The sequence below is a fragment of the Echeneis naucrates genome, chromosome 24 (genome assembly GCF_900963305.1).
Source record: "Echeneis naucrates chromosome 24, fEcheNa1.1, whole genome shotgun sequence".
In the NCBI taxonomy this organism is placed as follows: Eukaryota; Metazoa; Chordata; class Actinopteri; order Carangiformes; family Echeneidae; genus Echeneis; species Echeneis naucrates.
This window is the reverse complement of record NC_042534.1, coordinates 8,840,581-8,860,952: the sequence shown is the minus strand read 5'-3', so window position 1 is coordinate 8,860,952 and position 20,372 is coordinate 8,840,581. Positions and strand designations below refer to the sequence as shown.

General features: G+C 39.0%; 1 protein-coding gene across 1 annotated transcript in view; it reads right to left on the bottom strand.

Moving 5' to 3' along the window:
- Positions 1–15,688: 15,688 nt before the first annotated feature.
- Positions 15,689–20,372, bottom strand: part of esrrgb (estrogen-related receptor gamma b) — a 31,847-nt gene continuing 27,163 nt past the window's right edge. Inside the window, exons 6-7 of the mRNA XM_029496410.1 lie at positions 18,720–18,989; positions 15,689–15,933 (exon numbers count right to left, since the gene is read on the bottom strand). Of these exons, the coding sequence (XP_029352270.1) occupies positions 15,689–15,933; positions 18,720–18,989 (515 nt within the window). The remainder of the gene's footprint in view (positions 15,934–18,719; positions 18,990–20,372) is intronic.

Below are 20,372 nucleotides of genomic sequence, written 5' to 3'. Positions count from 1 at the left end.
AGTGTTTTAATATCGCCTAATGACTTCATATTTCACTGATGACATTAAAGGGGTGTTAAAAGAGGGGAAATGGCCCATTCAGGATTCAGTTCTTTCACTTAAGACGCCCTCGATGAATAAGACAAGGTCACGGAGGCCTAGCCTTTAGGGAGAGATACATTATCAGGGGATGGGGGTGGTGAAATCCCATAGAGGAAGCTCTCTCCCCTCTAAAACAGCATGACGGGCACAATGTGATACAGTTCTGTCTTAGAACAATACACTGCACAGGGAATTCACGCTACAGCTTAGGGCAGCCACACTGTGTAGGATGGTAGGATAGCCCCACAGTGTACAGTAATACTGATGGTAAGGACTAATGTGTGGTGCTGTTTGGAGGGGAAGAGTGAGACTCATTGTCATCATTTTTGTGTGGTGTGTTAATAACAACTATAGTCTTCTTATTGATTATTATTCATTTACCAGATTATGAGGGAAACATAAGCCTAATATTTTCAAAGAAATTAGAAGTTAGCCCTTTTCAATCCTCATCAGCACTTTCAAAAGCTTTTCTAAGCAAGAACAAAGAAATCAGAAATCGTAAAGTTGTAGCTCACAGTATTGAGGACACTGCATTTTCTCTGTGATGAAAATCCTATGTTAAACAAAATGCTCAATGGAGGCTAATGGATCCCGAACAAGTCCATGCACTGCTTCCAAAATGCTTTGTTTGACAAATCAATTTTCCCATAACCCGGTGAGGAGAAAAGTGATGCGGATTGATCGCCCCCCCTGACTTTGTTTCCAGAATATTGTTTGATGGCTGGATAGATTAATTGGTATGACATTTGAAAGCCTTCTCTTGACTGTCAGCATCCAAGCCTCTATACGCCAATCGAACCTCAGTCTAATTGTCTCCTCTATAATACCTCACTTCACAAATTAGAGATGGAGCCTCTATAAACTATTCCCAATGTAAGACCCAAATAACATCACCCTGCTCAATCACACATTGGTTTGAATAGGGGTGATGCTGGGCTGATAAGATAGAGTGCATTAAAGGGCATCACCCAAAGTGCTGTGCCAGCACATCCTCCTCTCAGCAGAGTAGATCTCAAATATACAAATCAGACCCGAGCAGCTGCTCTGAGCATACAGGCTCCAGACTCACCAATCTAGAGTACTTCATACTATTTGAACCTTACTTCAGAGCCTAATTTGAATTTTGAAAAATACTGTGGTGACAAAGACAAAGGGGAAAATTATCTAAACCAGTGACCTTGTAAATACTGTGTATGTAATCCTGTATATTGCTTCTACTATTGAAGTTTACAATTTGTTTTTTTTTTTATTTAACACACAACATTATGGAAGGCATTGTACATGGTGATCACTTCTAATTCAAATCAATTAATCTTTTTTATTGCATAAAAATGGAAATGGAAGGAGTGTCACTTTGTTTATGGCATCATCATTTGTATAAAATAATATACTGAAAACAGAAACTAATACATTTAGAGCAGCAATATCTTCTCATTTAACATAAGTAAAGAAAATAGGAATGCAGAGTAACAGTATTGCTCACTTTTAATTTCTTAGTTTATTGAAAAATGCGTCTGAATGCGTCAAAACAGAGCCTGTGCCTTCTCACCTGTTGTCTATGTAAGTAGACTGTAGCAGTTGTGCATTAAATCATATACAAAGTTTATTTGTAAAAGATGGAAACATTGTGGTCTAAAACACTAAAATGGCCAATAATCTGCCATCTATGGTCTGGTTATTTTAATGCATAAAAAAGGGGCAAAGCTACTTGAGTCAGATAACACTGTAGCCAGTGGAGTATCTGCCCCCCACATTTCATTACCATTTATTTATCATTCACAATGACTAATTGCCTGACTTCACTTCAATTTTGTGGGCTGGGATCTTCATAGAGCAAGCTGCTCGGCTGCCCGCCTCCCTTCACTTGCTGCACCTCCCTATCACCCCAACACACCCACTTGCCTTTGAAAAACTGTAATTGAATGAGTTTATGTCGTCAAATTGATTAATCATATTAATTTGTACTTATTAGTGGGATGGTTGAAAGCGATGACAATTAGATTAATGAAATTAGTTAATTCTTTCTAACCACGCAATACTCCCAACTATAACAAACCCGCCAAAAAAGGATAGAAAGGGCGACTTATGACAAAATTGGCAATCAAGATTTTGTTGCTAATTGAATGTCTGCTTTTATTAATGATGAGGTTTATGAAAAGACCTTGAGAAAGGAATATTAATTGATTAATCAAAGCAATCCAAATTCGAGATGGAGTATACATAACTGAGAATTTCCCTAACATCTGATTGTGAAGAATGCAGCAGTATCTGTAAAGCAAATTTAAAAAATATACTGTTTGCTGACATCTGCATACAAAGCAGTTGTTTATATTTCCTTTCTGACTGAAATATTTGTAAAATGTGTTTTGTAATGAAATAATACTCAAATAAAAGTAAAGATTTTTGTAGTATATTGTGACAGACAACTTTTGTTTTTACAATTCCTGACATTATTTGCATATTGTTTTAGCTTGCAATGACATTGGTGAAATTGTGTTATCTTCACATCACCCTGAAAAAAAGAGCCTTTATTAAGTGTTGAGATGATAAAGAGGCACCACTGTAACAAAATACTACACAAACCAAGGCTCTACAGAGTTTACAGTATGGAAGTTGTCTGCCCACAGATCAGTTCTGAAGGAGCCACATGTCCCAGTGGGGCCGTAGCCATACATTCATCATGCCTGTTAGCTTGTTGAGCAAAAACAAAATCCACATAAATATATGTAAATCTAAGTAAACAGAGTGTGTGATCCCTTGAGCTGATAGACTGCTTTGAATTTCATTACACAACAAGCTGTCTGACGGTTACAAACGATGTTCACGTAAAAGAAGTGATTGTTCCATATGATATAGATGAAATGGAATAGTTTATGCCACCATGAATCTGATTGTAACATCCACACTATTAGAGAGGCTGATAAGAGCATTTATGACTATTTGCTTTGGGTGATAAAGGGAAGTGGGCTGTTTGATTAATATAAGCAGCTGGCTGACTCCAGGTTCACCAGATTGTGTTGCTGCGTATAACTAACAGTAATGGGCTGGTGTATGTCCTAAAATGTGAACTGTCACATGTGAGATAAGCAGAATTATAACACATTCTGCATTTACAAAGCACAATGTTTGATATGCATGCTGTATAAGTGCAGGTGAGTAATGTTTTTGTTTTCACTGAAGAAATATTAACTCCAGTAGCAAGATGTTATCTGGTCATGTGGGCTATACAAAAGTGTAAAATAGTTTGGTTTCCACATTCAAAAAACATATAAATCTTGCTCATAGTTATGCTGCTGGAATGGATTATACCAAGACGTCACCCATTCTTTCAGGTTGTTGGGTCACCATGGTTTTAAACACTTAGGAGGCTCACCTCCTTCTGTGTAAATAAACAGGAATTTCTTTTTCTGTAAAATTTTATTAATTGTACAATGAGGTTTAAGTCACAATGTGGGGAGGTATTTTGTTAAAAGATGGTGGCAGTAGTTCAATGCTTTGCATCTTACAAGAAAGTTGGAAAGTTTCCCCAACACACAGTAATTTGAATCATGCACATACGCATTCAGTAGCAGCCTGTGGTGAGATAGTGAGGTTACAGCCTTTAAAAACTCATTCCTGTCATTTATTTGCTTCAGTGACTGATTTTAACTGGGACTTTTTTTATGCAAGTCTGACAAATATGATGTGATTGGGCTGTTTAGCATATGAAAGGCTAAACATTCTTGTGATATCAGAATCTCAGAAAATACTTTTAGGCAACCAAAATGCTCTTTGTTATCCTCCAAATGTTTCCTGAGTATAAGTTTACAATAACACCTTCAGATTAGAGGATGATTGCCAAGGAATGGGTACAGTTCATATTATGACATCGTAAATGAGATGTAAACAATTTAAGTAGTTGTAGTCATGGTCCATTAAAACCGCTGCAAAGAATATTGCTCAGAAAAGCTGATGCCTGAGATATGGTAATGCAAGTATTCAAAGAAGAAGGGGAAAGTTTTATCTATTTAAAAAATATCATTTCTGAAAATGCATGGCAACCAAGTTTGGTATGGGGGATTTCATAATAGTGAAGAATAATATTGTGAAAAATGGAAATATGTATATTTAGTTTCTACAAAGAACTGCGTGCATATTATAGAGTAAACACATTTAAAAACATTTATGATGGAGAGGAAGTTGTTAAAGCCATTGTCAACAATCTGCTTGTTGATGTGTAGATTCTTTGATACAATTGATTAAACTGGTGTATAGCTCTCTAGTCATTCTTTTGTTTGATCAAATGACCAAAACTATTAAAATAACTCAGGATCTAGTACATGTGCTGAATATGTAGCTTAAACAAGTCACTGATCATCAAAATAGCTGCCTAGTAATTGTCTTCCATTCTAAAAAAATTATCTACGCACTGAACACCAGTCCCTACACATTCAGAAGTTCCTGACATCCCAGTGGCCGGATCCAAACCTCCATGTGCTGGAATGTATTGACAGCCATCAATGCTTGACTTGATCAAATGCTACCGCACCAGTCAGAGGCCATCAGTGGTCAAGGCATCCTCATTGGCAAGATCTATGGTCTCAATTTACACAGTCCATCCTCTTTAAACTGTGCTATTGATTTTGGCCTAGGTCATGAAGGTTTGGCATCAAGGTAGGGGAAAGGTGGATGGGAAAGTAAGGACAGAGAGGGAAGTGAATAAGGACACGGAAGAAGAGGTTTCCCCTGGGTATCTCTACTGCCAGTTTTTTCTTATTTAGCATTTGACCCTGGTCTTGGCTTTACTGCTCAATGCAGTAGCTGTATTTTTCGGCATATAGTCAATGGCTGCCAATATTTTGAATGAAAATTTGTCATTGCTCTTCGACAAAAGCTTAAAAATACTTTAAACAAACAGGGTTGATCTATTTGAGGTCAAAAGGTTTCCGTTTTGTTTAAGCAATTCTTTTCCTTCAGAATGTTGAATTACCTGATTTTTGGCAGGAAAATATCTCAATATCAAAGCACAGATCCTGTCTTTCCTGCTGTTAACAGTGTGACAGGTGCCCAGTACCTCCATACGTGCTGTTCAATTATGGCCACTTCTCATGGTCGCCTGTTGCTGTTGTTATTTTACAGCTCCGTGCTTCACTCCATTAGCAACACCACTGGCAGAGCAGAGCCGATAAACCATCTGGCCGGGCTCCTGAAACAGATAGCAGCTTCTTAATGGAGTGAAAAAGTAAAAGCAATTAATGTCACATTAGTACATCACTAATAAGGCCTGCCCTCCAGTATGCTGCAGGAAGAAATAATCTGATGGTTCAGGCTGAGATGCATCCAAACAGCTAGTGTTCATTCACAAACACTATCAGGTCAACCGATCACACGCCAGTAAAGCAGGTTAAATGTCAAATGCATACACATACCTCACCTCACAACAGTATGAGGGGTAAGGTATTCGTGTGCGGTTATGTTACCGTTTATTTTTCTGAAAAAACTCATCATGTACGTACCCCACTTTGTTGTAGCTCTGCTTTTGGTCTTCGCCAGCTCCTGAGAAAAAGTATCACCGTCTTCAGCTGATAAAGAAAACCAACGAAAAACAAACAAAAACAAAAAACAAACAAAAAAACAAACAAAAAAAAAACAAAAACAAAACACTCCCACCGTGTCTGCTAGCTAGTTGTTAACTGTTACGGCCGTCTTAAACCTGGACAGATAGCTAGTCATGCTAACAGCTGCGTCAGTTGACCCGCCCCGCGTTTCTAGGCAACCATAAACAAATTTCGAAATTTACGTCATCTAACGTCACAGTTTACTCCTCTAGTGAGGAAAGAGGTGATTAAAAATCTATCATACTGCAATATGAGGCTAAAACTTTCGGTCTAAACTACTGGATGACTTTTTTTTTTATGGAGAGTTGTTTTAAGGTAATTTCAACCAAAAAGTTGATTTGGTTTGTTTTGGAAGTTGTGTCTGTGTGCTGACATTCACAAAAACGCAATGTTTACAATTAGTTTATCAAGTTAGCTTATTTAAATGTACTTACTAGCACTAAACACAAAGTGCAGCCGGATGAAATCAGTTTTGCAAGTTTTGAGACAGAACAATTTAAATTCTGATCTGAAGGAGTTAGAAATACCACAGTAACGTCCTTATATAATTTCATGGAAATGCACCCAATAGTTATTATTCTAAAATAATTAACCTGCATCAGAAGATCCAACAACATTTCAGTCTTTGTAGAGTCACACTGCAGTTTTGGCTAAAATGTTGTTCATAGTTCCTTGAAACGAAATAATGATCAACGCAAATGAAATCCAAAATTATTAAGGTACATAGATGTTAGGAAAGCCGTTTTTACTGTAATGAGAACAATTTTGTTGTTATAATTATATTTGAATTCATCTTCAATTTTGTTCTGTTTTGGATATGATGGGAAAAATGACAAAATCTATGTTTGCTGCAGATTTCATTCAGTTGCCAGCTACAGTGTCTTCATGTGAGTCTTCCAGTGTCTTTGTTATGCTCCCATTGCTGTCATGACCTCCCTCACTTTCAGCTCTTGTCTTTGAACTGTAAGTCAAACTTCACACAACAGCAGCCCTGTCTCAAGAGCTTTCAAACACAATACATGTCCTCTCTGACTTGAATGGGACTGGGATTTTAAGATCTGGCTTAATTGTTGTCTTTTCAAGTGTTTAATTATAAAAACACCAAAGCACAGTCTCTGTTGCTGTCTAATTCCACTACGTTCCGCTAATTATGTTGTGTTAATAGAGGTTTTTCTGTTGTGGCGTCACACTCATTAACTTAGCGGTGACACTGCCCTTAATTGGATAAGAGGCCATTAAGTCACTTTTCTTTGATTCAAATTATTGCTTCCTTATAAACTTCCCAGATACTAACTGGCTCAAAGGATGTGAAACAACATTTGACATAACTTTCATTATGGCAATCAAAATGTTGTAAACGTAATATGACATTGGACATCCACAGGGAAAGCTTCACCTCAGCTGCATAGTCCAACACAAAGAAACTACACACAATAAGTCAGTCTATGTAAGAAGACATGAATGTCACTTGCTGCTGCATACTCATGTTGTAGAAGCAATACAGCTCCACAGTATGCTGTAGGTTTAATAATGATCAGTCTGGAAAGAGAGGTTCCACAAACCTCTAAAATGTCAGACACTGCAGTATCATCACTCTCAGTAAATTGCTTTTTTTCCCCTTGATCTTCTCCCTTTGTCTTTTTTGTTGTGATCCTCTTGGGTCTGATGCACAGCGGTGATGTTGTGAACTGATTATTAAAAAAATACAAGCTTTCAGGTCAGCTAACTGATGTATCTTTCAAAGTCAGTGCTTGGAATTCACTCCAGTTAAGTTAGTGCTGAAGTCGTCCTATTTAGAGCGTGTTGTCAAATCACTGCCTGCCATCATGTTTAAAAAATCTCAAAGTTAATATCAAGCAGACCTCCATTTAACACAAGGCTCAATATAGACAGAAAACAGTCTGACACTACTACTGCTTTCAAATCCCCAGTACCCCTGTTCCCATACCCACACATGCCCTCAATTACCCTATGAGCTCCACATGTGCAACATCATTAATAAGATCCACTAATAATGGTGGCGAGCTCCATTGGCCGTGAGTGAGATTTGACTAATTACTGTAATTGTATTGGAGTCATGCTCATTAAATATGAAAATTGTGTTCTGTGAAATGAATGGGGTTTCATGATCACTCTTGTATGGACAGGCAAGAAATAAATTAGAGAACAGTTTCTCGTTGCACAATTAACTACTGCACACACAGCTACCTGCCACTCCCCCCAGTCTGGCAATATAATGTGTGTCTGCGTGCGTGTGTGTGTGTGTGGTTGTATGTGGTGTGTGGGTGTATTTCTGTGGATGTTTGCCAATGTGCCATTACTTGTTGCTTATGATTCTCTGTGCACATACTGCATGCATGACCTGGTTGCCCATGAAACGTGGAAATGTTAATATTGCACACAGCATATCATTACAATTATAATGATTTTTTCTTTATTTTTCAGCTATATTTAATTCATTTTTTCATTTTTATTTGATATAACAAGCCACTTATATCAAGTGCTTTCTCTTTTCTTTCCAGTTGAACAGAATAAGCGATAAAGATGGCATGAGGAACAGAAAAACAAATTCTTAAATTTAGCAGTTTTTATGGAAACTAAGATATTTAGAATTTTAAACTGTACAACTAGATTGTATGATGGAATCACACGACTGACAAATAGCAAAGTCAAACAGCATAACCACAACTGAAATATATGTTTTTATGCCCATAAACAATTAGTGGTATACATCTTCCAATCCAAACACAAGCATCTCATCCCTTTACCCAGCAGGATATGCCAGTGACTCTTTGCTGTAACTTTTGTTCATACTTTTTTCCATCGTCTCATGGGATTTCAGCAGCTGTCAGGACTCCAGAGCCTAGACGACAGTGTCTGGGAGTGGCTACGTCCCAGAGGAGCAGAGCATCTTTTTTTTCCCCGCTGTGTTTCTGCATGCTCAAGTTGTTTGAGAAATCTTGCAATGCAAATGTGGTACTTACCTTTACCGCCCAGCAACAAAACTGTGTCACAGTCAGAGCGTTCTGTGAAAGCCCTGATTTTGTCTGAAGAGATATAGAGGTGAGGAGAGGCAGGTAAACAAAGCATAATGTGGAGGTCAAATGCTAATGAGCGCTCCATTTGTTTCGTCTGGCTCCCTCCAAAGGCAAAGTAACAACGTCAGAGGAACCCAGACATAATAAATCATCCAAATAAATAATAAAGATTCAGAGACTTCATGGTGTTCATTGTGCCACTTTAAATGGATTTACAGCCCAGGCCTGATTTCTCTCATGTGGCCTTATTTAAATTGTCCCCATTTTAAGCATCCTGCTTGAGACAGCAAGATGCTTGCAAGTCCATTTCCAGGCCCAACACCCCACCACCCCACCATATAATTTCCATCTGTTCACTGGTTAATAGGGTAAGACCGGAGAGAACCCCACTATCAACTGTAGTGTAACTTGCTTTAGCTGAGGTGCTGGCCAGGGCACTGTGAGATTTGAACAGATGCAATGCCATGCGGGGTTTGCAGCTGTTGCGAGCTCGCAGAAAACCCACAGCTGTCCCATCTCTGTCTGAGTGCCCCGGTAAACGGAGACTGAAAGACATATGTGACTGATGAGGTGACGAAAAATCCAAAGAGGCAGGTGGATCAAGACTATCACAGGTAGCAGAGCACACAATTATAGTTTGCTTCTGATCATTAGTTTTCTTTTCTTCCTTCCCTCCCTTCCTGCACTTTTCCATACACTATTACCACCTATAGATGGCGCTCAATTCATTTTAAACACAGAGGCCTTTCTCTGGGCTGTCCATTACAAAGTGCCACAGACTGCGTGGTGCTGCGGAGAAAGGCACCCTTACCTGTCCTTGAGCCAGGGGAGAGAGAGAGGAAAAAAAGAGTAGATTCAGCATGTATGTATGCTGTAGCCGGGAGCCATAAATCATGACCTTCTTCAATTTACACAGGGAGCATATTGATGGTTTCCTATCTCCTTCACTCACTTTCACCTAGTTACATTGTCTAAGACAACACCACTCTGGGTAACCATGACTGACACTTTACAGCCTATTCTCAGTGGACTCTCACTTCAACCGCTGAATAATCCTCACATGAAGCAAAGGAAAGAGAGAGAGAGAGTGTGTGTGTGTGTGTGTCTGTGCGGTAGTGGAGCTGAAGCTTGTGCAGTATAAGGTTGCATTGGCAGCATGAGCCTAGATTTTGTGAAAGAGGCACGCAACAAGGTTGGTTGCTGAGCAGACCGCAGCCTGACAGAATCGGAACCCCATCAGACAGAGAGGTCAGACAACTGGCGATGATTTAAGGACAATAAAGAGATGGTTTACAAGAGGAAAAGTCACTCTGAGGACACTGGGCCTGCTTTGAATCTCTTCTACATGACTAAAAACAAAGTGAAAAGTGAAAAAGACTAGCAGTGATGAAAAGTCAGATTTTTGGGAAAAAAAAAAAACAAACTAAAAACAAAACTCTCTTTATCATATCAGTCTTAACTTCTAGATACTACTAATGCTGATACGCTGTGCACAACAATCCACAAGTTAATGCACAGTAGTTATTTGCAGCAATAATGTGGAGTGGTGGACGCGGGCGTGCCAAGAATAAATAAAAAATGAAAAAGTGACAAGGCCATTTATTTGTTTAATTCAATCTTCTGTTGAGAGATCTTTTCGCTGAACATCAGAGTTGATTTTGTTTAGAGGAATGGTTTGTGACAGGCTGATTAAACACAGACTTACCCCCCCCCCCTTCAACCCCCATACTGGCTGAAGTTGAAAGCCCAGTAAATGAAATGACTTCCACAGGATTGCACCACAAAGTAAGAGAGTGTGTCAGATGTGCATTCAGCCAGTGTTGTAGTCAACACAAGGTCAAATGGGACGTTGTGTAGACAGTGAACCAACTGACAGTCGGGGCAGGAGGATGCCGTTATACCCCAAGGCGGTGTTTTGGTAAATGATCAAGCGCGCACACACATCCATGTATGTGTCATACTGGGCACCATTTGACTGTACATTTCTTGTCCGCAGTATGAGAGGAGGACAAGGCCACACTGTGACGCTGCCAATATTTCTATTCAGGGCATGAAATTTCTATTACTACTCAGACTTGGGTTGTTTTGTTTTTTGTTTTTTTTTTTCTACTGAAAGGAAAACGTTCTTCCTCACAAAAAACTTTCCGTGGATACAGAAGAGCTAAAAACTACTTCAAAGCAAATGAATTAAGATTTACGTCATGATACACACAGGTCTACACAGGAAGTGGCAGGCTGTCCTGAGATTTTTGATTATTTTTGAGATTTTTTTATTTATTTATTTTTTTCATTATGGTAATAATATTAAACTGAAACTTAGTTTTGGAGGTGTGTATATCTACAAATTTAATTTGGTCTAACATCTGCTGTAAGTCGTGGTAAGGCTACACTTATTCTCAGTATTTTAGGGGGAAATGTAATTTAAATACATAACAAAAATCAATTCATTGCCATATTGCATCTGACTGTTTTGTCTTCTTGTTGATATCAAGAAGACAAAACAGGTTTACTGATGTTACTCATGTTACTCATACTGCTAATCTTCAAGATCGACATTCATTCAAAAAGGGAAAAAATAACCACGTACTGATTATTTTTCTTTTATTCTACAATAACAAAAGCATGTTTTGAGCACAAATACTCTTCCACAGGTTTGAGGGTTCGGCTTGAAACCAGAGGAAGCATTTGTGACTGAAACATGATTACGTTTGTGAACAGTAAAAAAGACAGCAGTGAGTGGGATTTTTTTTTTCTTTTTTGGTTTCCATAAAGGATAATAATCTGATAAAAATGTAATCCTGAAAAAAAAAATGGTGGCTGTTGACATGTTGATTTAACCTTGTCAGTAATTATGGTACAAACGAACAAACTGATCTTGTTTAGTGATTATTTTCCACACCGTGACTTGAAGATATTTAAAGGAATTATTTACAGTGATACATAAACCATGTGGTTTTTATTGTCCCTGTACATTCAGTGTACTGTTCGATCTGAATCACTCCAAAAAAAGCATATATTTACACATGGGTACAGTAGGCATGAACACAACAAACAAAACAAAACACAAGAAAATGGCACACAATACTGTCCAGTAAAACCTAGCTGTGGTTGGCTTTTTGCTTCTTAGTCATCTTGTCATCTCACATTTTTCCCTTTTTGTTTTCCAAGCAGCAACATGTGTGCATAGCTACCCAGTCTATTTTAGAGCACAGGGTAAGTTTACAATTAAAATGAATCAAAACATCCTCTTAACTTGATTCATATATCAAAATTGCTAACATATTGCTTTTGAGGGGAGTAAAACTCTTGGGTAATCACGTCCATGGTACATACACCAAGCAGGTTTCTTTACAGCACAGCCCAGAACAGCCAGAGAGGTTCCTCCATGTTTTATGTTAATCTTGTCATCTCAGAGTGCATGGAGATAAAATAAGTCCACAAATGAACAGCGAATAAGCAGCTTTCTCCTCCGAGGAATGTGTTCCCCAATCGCAGGAGGTTCATCTACATTTTTTTTAATACCCAGTCAGTGATGTCACTTTATTTCTGTGCCACTGATTCCCAGGAGAAACTCATGGCCCGCTTCCAAACCCAGTGCAATTTTCAAAATATGAATTGAGGTATAGGGTCTAGATGACTTCACTCACTATAGATCCTGCTGTGCTGATAACCAAAATCGATGGTAAGTCAAGAGTGTGTTTTCAGCATCACAGACAAAAAAGTCACAGAATCCCAAAACAAAATAGGAGAATATCCCATCTTAGATTCACACAATGGACTTATTCTCACTTGAGTAATTACCCTTTGACTTGTTACATTGATTTGTATTATACAGCTATACAGGCGGGCTTAAAATTCATGTTGAAGATGCCAAAACATTATTAAAATTCAGTTAACTGGCAAATTCAACAAATGATTACTATATCAATGCACAGCAGCTACAGCATAGTAAAGTGAAATATGCAAAACACATTTGCCGTGTACAGAACTGTACAGTATGCCCACATTGTAAACAAAGCACAACTAAATGTCAGTCTGATGCTCAACAACACAATGAACATAGATGGCCATATTTGCCTTGCATAGCCCAGTGATCGCTCTGTTATGAAACTATTACAGACACCCGTGAAATCGCCTTGGTAAAGGTTTAGACAAACCCTCCCTGCTGTCAACCGAAATAAAACGACTCTTGTCCCCAAGGTAGAACCAAAGCAGAAATTTAATTGCTCTATTTCTATTGAGAATTTCAGCTTAGGAGACAATTAGAATTAATTGGATGTAGTAGAACCGTTTTAGAACTCTGAAAATAAATTAGGCATTTTTCTCTTATTTTCTCATATTAATTTTGGCGACGGAAAAGTTGGGAAACAATTATCTTCTATCAGTGTTCAAAGCGCACGGAGGAAGAACGTGACCAAACTCTGATCAGAGAAGGGAAAGGTCAGTTTGTGTGTGCTGGTCAAGTTTTTCTGCCAGAACGTGTTCATTAACACTTCACAACCAGCACAACACGAACAGATGGAGCTTGTTGAAACACTCTCCTTTAACTGTCTTCACACAGACTCTGGCAGGAAAAATGATCACCACATTAGGTTCAGGGGCTGCTCAAATGAACTGATGCACAGCTGGATACTCATCAGAATGAAAGTATTAATATTAAATAACAACAGCGTTTATGAAGAAACAGCTGGCTGCAATTTTATCACTGCCACTTTTGTTTCATTTCAAATGATTTCGAGACACTATGCTTTGGTTTGCTACTGTACAGAGGTGATGCTTCTCTAATTTCAATTGGGAATGGATTAGCTGGTTATACATGTGGGGAAGGGCATCATGGGAATTATATTCTCTACTGTATTGGGTCATAATTATCTATGCATTACATAGCAGTAAATCAATAGCATTCATTCCAGTGGGGATTATATATAGTAACTGGTCGCTTGACTTTCTGTTTTCTTCTTGATTGGGCAGAAGATAATGGCACTTGACTCTTCAAAGATACAGCTGTTTTAAAGAATTTATAAGGGACAACATCTGTCTCACTAAAATCCTAAGAGCAGCTGATTAATTGATTATTATATTATCTGACTTTATGATAACGTGTTCCATCCAACCTGCTCAGGTTATCAGGACAAGACGAAAAATGGTGAATACTGCGTCACATTATTCTCTTTGCTTTCTTTGAATAATTTGGCAACAGGTTTATAGTTGATAGATATCGGTCTCAACGAGCTGACTATCACTTTTGGAATATACAGATAGCAACCCCAGTACAGTGTCAGTCTGAATGATTAGCACCGACAAACAGATAGAGAACATCAGTGAGCCATAATCTAAGATTTGCTATAATCTGTAATTATGTTGAGTTTGAATTCAGAATGTCATTTAAGTTATTTTCAGAAACACAAATACCATTATATTGTTGCACACAAACTTTTTAAATTATAGTGTAAAAGCTTAAAAGGATGTCACCTTAAATTCAAACATTTAGGGAGAGAGAGGCTGTGTTTTAAATTTGTTGATTTATTTTGGAAAACATATTTCAAATTTGTTGAACCATTACATAAGAGGAAGAATTATTACTAATAATGGTTATTTTCATTATCAATTTATCTTCTGATAATTTTTTGATTAATTGTACAATTGTTTTTGTGATTGTAAAAAAATTTCTGCTATAATTGTCTGCCGTGCAAAGTTGTGTCAGCAAACATTTTGAATGACAACAATCCCAAATTTTTCAGAGAGAGAAAGAAGTTATGTGAAGATATGTAAAGCATGTGACTTTGGTGTCAAAAAGGGTACTTGCTGTGGGACTAATGCTACCAATATAGTGACACTTGTTGTTTGCAAGGGGGTGGGGAGGCCCAAGAAAAAGCAAAACCTATTCAATATATTGCAATCTAATACAGCACCTTCGCAACCTATAGGCAAACAGAGTTGAGTCAGCACCGATGTGACACAAACAGAATATTATCACATAGGTAGTATTTATTGCTAAGCTATCAGGGCATATCAGATTGCATTACATTGCATAGATTTTGCTGTTATGGTGCCCTTTATCTGTATTTACATAACATCGTCTTTTTATGACAAGCCGCACAGTTTAGTTTAAAAATTCTCAGCACAGAATATAGCTTATAGTGTGTGTTTCACAGTATGTCTGGTTGTCAATATTTCCGTATGACACAACACAGAAACGATGAGCGAGTCTCTAGAAGCAAAAACCATTGACCAAGACACTACCAGACAGAGCTTGCTAGTACAATATCCGTTATTGCCACGTTATTCATAGACGCCTAGTGCAAACTCCTCGTGAAATATGATCACTAGCCAACCACTGTCCTTCTGTAAGCACCAAGTTGACTATAACCACTGAGCTGTTGAAGCTACTATGAGGTAAATACATTACGAGGAAGTCAAGAATCTTACATACCCGTTGTGGTGGGCAGCGCTTTCTTTGATGACGAATATAAGAATATGTCTAACAGTTCTCCACACGCCCAGTGCAAGTTCACACAATATACAGTACACATATAATATGTCGACCAGTTAGAGACTATTGCTTTAACAACTGAGATTAGAAAATATGAAAGAAAGAAACAAAAACACACAATGTGGCTCTGTAGTCACACAGTTCTTCAGGACATTTATATTAACACACTTCCATGTTGAGATGAAAATAAGATAAGAAACGATTTCACAGAAGCTTCAGGTGATATAGAGCAATGGGCCTCTGGTTATAAGAAGACCTCTGTTGCCTGATTTCTGTACACAACATCTTTATATACATCATCGTGATCCCACATCAATCAGTGTGATTCTCACCCTTTTTCTTTTCTTTTTGTTACCTTTTAAAGTGTTAAAATGACTCAGTAGTCCAAAGCTTTATCCTTTCACTGTTGGCACACTGCCTCTATTTTCATGGTCTTGCATTGGTTGATGCAGCTGTCTGTCAAATATTTGGCCAAGGTGTCAAGCCTTGGCCTCTAGCATCTCCAGGAACAGTTTGTGCATTGGGACTTTGCCCTGCATTTTGATGCTGTAGAAGTGCTGAACTGCCTTGGTGGCGGTCTGACGGAGCAGAGGCAGGGTCATTAGGAGCTTGCCTGCCCGTCGAGGGTCCTCCGGGTGCTGAGAGCCCTCAAAGTCCTGCAGGGCCTCGTGGAGAGAATCCTGGAGCCTTTGGACAGCCTCAATATTCTCTATGTGCATGGAGTCTGAAGAAGGGTGGAGGGAAGGACACACAAAAGAATATTTTAATCATTAATATTTCAGAGCAACATTAAATAAATTACTATATTAAACAGAAAACAAACCTTTTATGCTTATTTGCATTGCGACAAAACATACAGTTACAAGAGTAACCTGGTGCTTTGCAATTGCATCAACTGGCTTAAAATTCTGCATCTTGTCTTTGCAAACATGCAATTTTGGAGAGAGGTTTTCTCTTGTTAGTAGTTAATGACGCTCCTTAAATAAATGCCTATGCGTGGCCAGGACTCTAGGGACAGGGAGGAGGGGGAGATGTACGGTAGGTCTGTATAAATATACAGGGGGACAGGAAAAAGATTCATTTCTTTTGGTATCATGGACCACATACATCCCCTCTGCTAATGAATTCAGATGGCTGCATTACTAGGATATCGTTCAGCTGAATGATGGCGGCAGATGGCCTTCATTTCCATAAGAAAGAGCAGTTGGCCCCCTTATGTATAGGCTCTAAAATAAAACCAGTTGAGACTTATTAAAAACTGCTCTCTATGTATAAGTCTACATGTTGGAAAAAAAAAAACAAGCTTGTCCTCCAAAGGACACTCTGACAGAGAATGTTTTAATAGACAAGCAGTGCTTTGCTTTCAGCCAATTTCACTGTACAGACTTACAGTGTCAGGTCTAATCTGTGTATGTATCATATCCACAATTCATCAACTGATAGATAGAATGGTGCACAACAAAATGTGAATTCAATTCAGTATTATAATTGAATCTAAACAAGTCATCCTTGTACATCTATCAGAACAAAATCGAATTGTTTTCTGCCCAAGCACACTGGATTACTAAAGCTAAACCAAATGTGGCTGCTGATTGAAGTGAGTGAGTGAATTAGATCAGCCCTGCTATGTGTCATGAAAGTTGTGGAGTGAAGTAAGACCGTGTATGAACATGTAAATGTGGCAGAAAAAAGGAAAGTACAAGGCTAATTATGTTCCTAACTGACTGATTAAGTCTCTTTTACCAGTCGCCTTCTGTGTAAATTGCGTTTCTATCTTGGGAAATTAACTAGGCTATGTGGACCGCACATGTGTTCCAGCACTCTTCATTTGAAACCTTCATGTTAATACTGATCTGATCCTCGTTTGGCTGTGTGTGTGTATGTGTATGTGTATGTCTGTGTGTGTGACAGGGAGAGGAGGAGATGTAAGAATATGTTTCCAAATGTGTGTCAGCGTGGGTAAATGCACAGGGTGAGTGTGACTGTTTTTGTGTGTGTGTGTGTGTGTGTGTTGAAAGAGGTTAGGGGCGGAATGCAAAACTAACTTTGAAGAAACAATTTCCATGTAATCCGTCAGCAGCCTGGCGTCAATCCCGTCGATACTCCGCTAATTACAAAATCAATGGCCATGAATTTCCACAGCTGTCACACCCACAGGACCCCTGGAGCCGAAGCTCTCCGAGACAGCGTTCAAACGAGCCGAAGCTGCCCTCTCGGCCTCGCTGAGCCTCCCTCTCAACCCCTGCCTTCCTCTCTCACACTTCTCCCTTACCTTTACATCCTTGCCTTTCCATCACCCCTCCCCTCCATCCCTGCAGCTCCCCCCTCCCATTTATCCTCCCCTCTCTCCACTCTCCCATGGAGAGTTTGTCATCAGAAGACTAAAGCTCTGGGCTCAGCATTTTTCATTTTTCAGTCAGGCAGGAGAAAAGACTCCTAACGGGCATTGATTAGTGGGGGACAGGCCCAGCCTCATGAAAAGCAAACTGTCAATACGGGCACAGCATCTTCACATTGGAACAAACGAGGCCCGTCGCTCCCCAACGCTCATTCCACTCCACTTAACACATTTTATTGACAGCCCCTGTTTTCCTAATGAAATGCTAAATATATCTCCCTTGGCTGTGGCGCGTTGGCAGCTACTGTTATGGAGACACAGAGAAGGAGAGCCTAATGTGACAGTCACACACACACACACACACACACACAAACCCGCGTGTGCATACTGTACATGTGTGTGTGTGCGCGCAAATATTAAAATACAGATGCATGCACTCTCACACATGGAGGAGGTGTTAAATTAAACAACTGTGCTCCTGACCTTTCTGTCCCCCTCTTATCAGGTATGCGTCATTGTGGAAGTGATAAACTTCCCAGATTTAGAAATTTTTTGTTATATTTCTTTGTTTGCTTTAATTGAAAGCCAACTATCCTGATTTGTTTGAAATTTAACGTAGAGATGTACCTTCTGGCTAAACCAGCATCACCTTCGAGTTTATAGAGAAAAGTAAAGGATATTCGTCCAAATGGCTTCAATTTGCAATAGATAAATCAGTTCTTGGTGGGGCCTTTATATAATAATTTGGACCACAGTCAAAATAAATTGTAACGACTCAGCAGTTTCTAGGATAAAATCTGAAATGTTTGTTAATGTATGCAAATTCCCCTCCCTACCCAGTTTACACTTATTGCTATTTGAAGAAGATTTGTGGTTTGGAAAAAAGATGCAGTCCAAATCCAAACTGCCTGACAAAGTTGTAGGCTATATATATATATTCTGTCTCATCTTGTTCCAGCTCCTCAGTTACACTATATAATACACTGAGTGAAATTCAAACCCAGATGTTTATTCTCGATGACTTATTACTCAACTTGAAATACTTTGTGTGTTTGGACGTTTTACGATCTTCATTCAAATTAAAATAAAAAACAGACATAAAAATTTGTGTTTTGACTGCACAACATGAGTGTGTACTGACCCACACTGGGATCAACTGGGATAAATTTTACCTGAGTTAGCAAGCGCGATGGCTTTGAGCGTAACAAACTCCTCCTTCTCCATGCGTAGTTTCTTGTAGCGTCGGACCAGCGGCAGGATGGCGACGTGCAAGTCCAGCAGGCCAGAGATCCTCGCCTGCTCCTCATCAACCACATAGTCCTCTGCGTACACAATTTCATCCTCGCAGGGCAGGGAGCGAAACACGATGCTCAGCACCAGGATCTCCATCCAGGCACTCTGCAGTAGACTCATCTGATCTGCCAGCGAGAGAGTGGAAAAACCTGCAAATAGAAAAGAAAAATGAAATATGTTATCGTTTTTAGATTTTCTTCCCAGACATTGTTCTGTGTGACCCAATGGCATAGCACAGGATCAATCGATTAATCTTGCAACACTTTAATTGGCCATTTCATAGTTCTCAATATGTTTTATGGGCAGTGTATACAGCGCTTTACAATCCCCGGAGAAGCCTAACTTGAAACAGAGGCCCAGCACTGTATGCTGTGGCTTAAGGGAAGAATATAAATCAGTCAAGTGGAGAGGCCTGTGAAACATGAGCCGGGACCGCTTCGCTCATCAACCGTCAACAGTTCTTCTGTGACCCAGAAGTGTGAAAGCACATGAGACAGTATTTAGACAGATCCACTCCTAACCTTCAAACCATTGCTTCATCAGTAGAGAAGAAAGAGCATTTAAAACCTGACAAAATAAATGGCCTGAAATTACGGAGACCAAACATCATTTCAATTTTGTGCTACCATTCTTGACATTCTACATTCATTTATCATTTTACTTCTCCAGTACTGCAAACATCTTCCATCCTCATTTGTGTTGTTTCTTTATACAGCAGGGTATATAAACAATAAAAAGCCTCAAGACTCACTTAGTAACTTTTTTCCTCAAAGCTCTCCATAGAGAAGTTTGAATAATGTAATGGTTGCATATTGCAATTTACATTTCTCTTGTTACTACAAATAAAACGAGTCTACCATCAGGGTGGCTTGGTAGCTGAAGAGTTTGCGAGGAATAAACTACAGCATTTTGTGTTTAAGTGGACTGATGAGTATCTAAACTCATCCTGGCCTGCATCTTCTTTTGTTCGATCTAAAACTAGGACTGGTTATAACAGTCCTATCAGTCATAAGCACATTTACTGAATCGGTATTATGATATCAAAAGATTTTATCAAGCTACCAAATTTATGGCTCGAGATTCTACCTGAAAGCTTCATTCTTTATTCTTTTGACCTCAGCCCCATGAATTCAGTAACAATTTATCCAGCATCTTGAGGTCGACCCTTCAACTCTCTCCTCTAACATTCACACACACCACATCAAACAGATGGACACCTGAAAGGACCCAAAGCGCCACAATACCTTTCACTACTCTATGGTGAATAGGAAGGTGATTGGGGGTATTGACCAGGGCCTTGAACCAACCACTCTGCTTACTTAAATCTGCACTTGTATGGATGGGAATGGGGCAGGTTGACTTAAAAGAGGTCCTCTCGATGGTTCTTATCAAGCAAATAGAGGAACGATGAGAAGGGAGAGAATGAAGCAGAGAGAAAAGAGTGCTGGGGGTGTCATTGATTAGTAGATTGTAATCAGTCCACCAAATGCGAAGGGGGGATCGATCCAAGCCTCAGATCTGACAAACAGACA